The 5582-nt window shown below is 42.4% G+C and overlaps 1 protein-coding gene across 1 annotated transcript; it reads left to right on the top strand.

The window, feature by feature from the left end:
• Positions 1-2578: 2578 nt before the first annotated feature.
• On the top strand, positions 2579-3039 carry LOC101853188 (protein stum homolog; the record flags this gene model as incomplete). The annotated part of the gene is given in 1 exon segment (XM_013086901.1): positions 2579-3039. A coding segment is annotated over 1 exon segment (195 nt), but the record flags the coding sequence as incomplete, so codon positions are not given.
• Positions 3040-5582: the final 2543 nt, after the last annotated feature.

The raw sequence follows: 5582 nt of genomic DNA, 5'->3' as shown, positions 1-5582 counted from the left end.
GAAATTTATCAAACACTTGATGATACTAAAGTAAAGTGTGGACATTGCTTGGGCATTCGGCTTGAAAATGAGCGAAATGAATTATTTTGCTTCACAGTCTCACGCACAAGATCTCAATTCGATTCTCCTGTTGGGAGACTTATCTTTACGGAGGACACATCTGCCCTAAGCTGACAAAACGCCTTTTTTTTCATTTTTGGCACTATGTAAAAATGTTTTTTTTCTATCGATAGCCTGGTCAGTTATCCCTGCTTGTGTGGAAAAATATCAAAGTGAAACTGTGACTAGTTTTTGAATAAATACGAATTCAAATTTCGGAAGAACCTCTCTTTAAAGGGTTGCACTGCCAAAACTCCTTTTTATTTCGAAACTGCTTTGTCAGCTTATGGCAGAAATGTATTTTCGTCTTTCTGCTGAGGTGTAGTATCCCTCTCAAACTGGGTTGGCCATTGTGTCGATGGAGACGTAAAACACCTATACTAAAAAATGAATAAAAGCGAGCACCCCCCTTTTCTTCCCGAGTGTAGCCCACTTTAACCGCTATTTTGTGCCGTCTCGAATTCCCATCACATTTCTAGTTTGTATTCAGAACAGCAGCCAAGTTCAGCTGTAGCACAACCGACTAATTCGAAATTACCATAACCGACCACTTCCGAATCCCAGCAACCCCCTGTTTCAAGTTTCCCGTGACCGTCTTGAGCAAGTTTCATTAAATCAAACTTCACTTATTTCCCCACCGCTTTTTTCATGGGGAATATAGCTAATGCACCCTTATCAGAAGGCAGACTGTGAGGCGCGGCAATTTGACACTCGCAGATTTTTTTGGGTGTTTTTTTTTGGGGGGGGGGGGGTATTTGTTTTTCGAAAATTTTAGTCTTGTCTCCTGCCAAAAGAGAAGCTCTTGGTCTGAAAAGAGCCGAATGTATTGACGAAGCTATTTTGTTCACCACAGTTTTTTTTTTTTAAAGCAATAACTTGTTCATCAGTTTGATGTTACCAAGTTGTCACCCTTAGAACATTGTTTTTCTTCAACTAGTAACACAATAGCGTGTTATTATTGTGTGTGTTTTTTTAATGCTCTACAGCTCCTTGGTTTACGCAAGCTGCAACTTGTCCATTAGTCTTTTCAACCAGATCGTTTTCTTGAAGATCCTTGTTCAGTCTCCATCTCTGTTTTTAAATCATGCTACTTTGTGGCACAGCTTCACTTTCAAATAGGCAGTTCTCTCTGTCTTCTGTATTCAGCCGTTCCCCGATGAGAATTTCGTTTTGCATTGCAATTATGATATTACGACCGGTTTACAATAATAATATTGATTGAGTCATCATTTTAAAAAATCCGTTCAGTGCCTTTCTGTTGATCCCACCGCATGTATCTCTTTCAGTGATGTTCTGTTGTGCCTGTTTTACCTGTTCGTTTATTATCCCCCCCTCCCCCTCCTTTCTCTCTCTCTCTCTGTCTCTCTCTCACTCTCTCTCCCCCTCTCTCTCTTTCTCTCTCTCTTGCTCTCGCTCTCTCTCACTCTTATCTCTCCCTCTCCCTCCCTCCCCCCATCTCTCTCTCTCGCTCTCTCTCTCCCTTCCCCTTTCTCTCTCTCTGTTCTTGATTCAGAGATGGAGAATCACACTATTTATAAAGCATATTATTGTTTCCCTTACCGTCACCCTTTCCTTAAATCTCATGAACACAATACAATCGTATAATGTTTTCGTATACCTTTCTGACGTAGCTCCCACTTCGGGACGGAAAAGGTAAAACCCACAGAAGAAGGCCAACGCAATAATAAATCTTTCTCATATGTTGAGATAGATAATATTAATTCTACAGTATTCAATGGCGGTGCAGTCGGCATCTCCATCCAAATAATATTATGATAGAAGTAAACTAAACCCGTTATAGTAACAGCATCAACAAGCACGTTTACTCACATATCGACGCTGTCAACTTCGGCTAGCAGCTGCAGAGGAGCAATGTTAGCAGCAGCAACCACTTTAGTAAAGAAATCCACTTTCTTCTTTAAGAGACTACCATCACCACCACCGCCATCATCTTCTTCATCATCATCATCATCATCATCATCATCATCATCATCATCATCATCATCATCATCATCATCATCATCATCATCATCATCACTACTGCAGCACCAGCAACAACAAGAAGAGATATTGAAGCAGAAGGAACACAAACAGCGGCAGCAATGATGGCCTGTTGAACGCGGAGTCAACCCTAAGCTATGCTATATCTGTTAATCTGACAGCATCGATTGTAGTTCCACAAGTCGCTGAATTTACACAGCATGACCGGTTTTTATATTCATGCAAGTTCCATTTTGTAGGAGTTTGGATATATTTACACAAATTATTTTTAACACCTTCGCTTGGCAGTATCAATATGTATTCACTTCATCTGAGGTCAGTCTTTTCAGATTCAGAGACCAAACTTTTTGTTTGGGTGCTCCTCACAAACATCGCTGGAAGAAGTCACCCAGATGTAAAAAAAACAACTTTGAAGACACCCAGATGTTTTGGGTTTTTTTTATATTTAAAAAAGCTTTCTGTTTTCCCCCACAGATTTACGCGGGAATAAACCTGGACGAGGTCTGCCTTGCCGGCCTTAGATTCTATGTTTCACGGTCCTGCAGTGACTTCTTCGTGACTTGTCAGCACAACGCCCGAAGACTTACCACGTCACCCTCACTTCACTGTACCCCACCCACTCCAATCCAGTCCCATGTCAGTTATATATATATCCAGCGCCTCATAACCTCTCTTTGAACCATCGTCTATTTTGAACGCCTCCCCGCCCACAAGAGCCAGCAACTGCTGCTGCTGTAAGCCAACATGTCCGTCACTGGTCACTCGGCGCGTGGGTCTCTGCAGGTATCGCGCACGGACCGTGGTTCGATGCCCGGAGAAGATGCTGAGATCTTGGAGGTGAACGAGAAACACGGCCCGTTGTACAACGCTATCCCCTGCATGCCTGTCGGGGTGGCCGTGGTGCTGTGCATTCTCAACATTGTCATACCGGGACTAGGTGAGTAGCTTACTGTTCTTCTTCTTCGTCTTTCTTGTGGTAGGCGGAAGAGAAAGGCATGTGTGTGTGTGTGTGTGTGTGTGTGTGTGTGTGTGTGTGTGTGTGTGTGTGTGTGTGTGTATGTGTGTGTGCATGCGTGCGTGTTAGCGCGCGTGCGTGCGAGTGTGTGTGTGGTTGGAGGGAGGAGGGCATTGTCATGCCGGGGCAAGGTGAGTACCTAATTGTTTATATTCCTCGTCGTGGCAGGCAGGCATGTATATATACGAACGTGAGTGTGTGTGTGTGTGTGTGTGTGTGTGTGTGTGTGTGTGTGTGTGTGTGTGTGTGTGTGTGCAAGTGTGAGTACATTGTATGTGCGTGTGTGTATGTAAGTGTGTGTGTGAGTAGGTATGTGTGTGTTTGTGTGCGTGTCTGTGTGCTCGTGTATGTGTGTGTGTGTGCGCGCGGGCACAAGCGTGCGTTCGTGCATGTTTAACCACATACGCTTAAACTTGTGTAATATGATGGTACTTTTTCTTGCTTTTTGTGCTGAGTTATTTAGATTTTTTACCTATCTTGAGTTATATAACACAAAACATTATCCTTTTCTTACGCCTGCTCGAAGTTCTTTCGACACCCGTCTTCACAACCAGGTTCGTTCTTTTACGATGAGTGTTGTTGGCATTCATTGTAACCCGTTTCCTCCTTTTACAAGGTTTTACATTCACCAAAAATAATGTGTCGGAGGTTTCAAAACTTCGGAAGCCTGCATGATGCATCTTTCACACCTCGTCTCAATTAAAGCAATACTTTTTGCCGATCCTTCGGCAAATCATTGTGCCAACTGGCTCATCAGCTTCTTATTCTAACTCTATTATTCGGTCCCGTGTGCTGCTTAGAATCTATGCTTCTCTACAACTGAACAATACTGTCTTGCCATCTTCTTTCAAGTTGATGTCTACTTCGGCACTTTTCTTTCCTCTACCCACCCCTCTTCACCAAGTCAATAATTAAATAGATAGACAGATAAATAAATAAATAGTAAATAAATAAATAAAAGAATAAAAAAATAAATAAACAATAAATGAATAAATAAAAAAGATGAAATAAAAAAGATGAAATAAAAGATAAAATAGAATTAACAAATGAAAAAACTTGAATTATCCACGGGGCCTCAATATCACCAAGTGTGTTTTCAGTGAACAGCCATTTTTCTACTACATGTATCAGATTGCAGTGTATTCATTTCGGTGCCCGTGCCTGCATTTCTCTGTCTTTTCCCGTTGTCTGTTTATCTTTTGGTTTATGTTTATATTTTCTGGAAAAATTGAACTTGCTGATGTGTGTCTCATCTCCGTGTCTTCCTGTCAGCTAATGCTTATCCATTTATCCATGTGATCAACCTTTTCGAAATCCATTTGTTTCTACTGTTCAACTGTATGTTGCCCTATGTGTTTCGTTCATCCTAGCTTTATTTAGATCGCAAACCCTTTCCAATTTTTGACACATCCCCGGAAATAGGATTTTCCAGACGAGCGCCCGCCATCTGGGCATTTTATTTTTACCAAAGCCGCCACGCCAATATCGCCACTGTGTATTTCAACTAGCACTACCATCAACACCACCACTAACACCACCGCTACCACCATCACCACCACCACCACCACCAGCAGGTGGGGGGGGGGGGGGGGGGGGGGGGGCTGAACGTAAGTCTCGAATCTGTGGGAATTGTAACATCCTCCTCATCACTGGTTTGCAATGAGTAGTTCATCAATTCGTATTTTTGTTGTTGGTGAAGGGGCCGTCGAAGAACAAACAAAAATTAATGAATACACTAAAAAGGGAGGATGGGAAAGGGAAATTGAGGAGGAGGGGGGGGGGAATGAAAATGCAGGGGTGAAGATGAAAGACCGTTGTAGATATCACTGCCCGTCGATGCAGGTCAGTAGTCTATGTATTCATTGGCCATACGCCACGAGAAATGAATAAACATGAGAGCAAATAAATCACCAGAAAATACACGCAGAAATCAGAAAGAAAAAAATGGAATTGGATTGAAAAGTATAGAGAAAACCAAAACCAATGACTACATACCAAGATGGAATCCATAAGGAAAGAGACAGAATGGAATACCTAAAAGCACTTGAAAGTTGCATTTAGCTTCGGACCATAAGAAAATGGAACCTGGCAGAGTTGAGGACTATGCCCAGGGTAGAAGTATATGGAGAGCTGTTGCTGGTGGCCTGTACTTCGCTACAGGATGAGAAAGGCTGATGATGATGATGATATGACTTTTCTATCTGGCAGTATTTTTCCTTGTACAAAGCATTTGTTTTCCTATTTTCATCTTTTCACAGCAAGCATCAATGCCCAAACACCCCTCCCCCCTCGCACAAACACACACACAAACACACACACACACACACACACACACACACACACACACACACACACTCACACTCGCATGCACAACGTACTCACACAACACAACACACATGCTACACACCACATCTGAAATACATAGTTTTACACACACACACACACACACACACACACACACACACAC

Source organism: Aplysia californica, unplaced genomic scaffold, assembly GCF_000002075.1.
Source record: "Aplysia californica isolate F4 #8 unplaced genomic scaffold, AplCal3.0 scaffold00518, whole genome shotgun sequence".
NCBI lineage: Eukaryota > Metazoa > Mollusca > Gastropoda > Aplysiida > Aplysiidae > Aplysia > Aplysia californica.
Note: the sequence above shows the minus strand (reverse complement) of the source record. Positions and strands in the feature narration are given on the sequence as shown.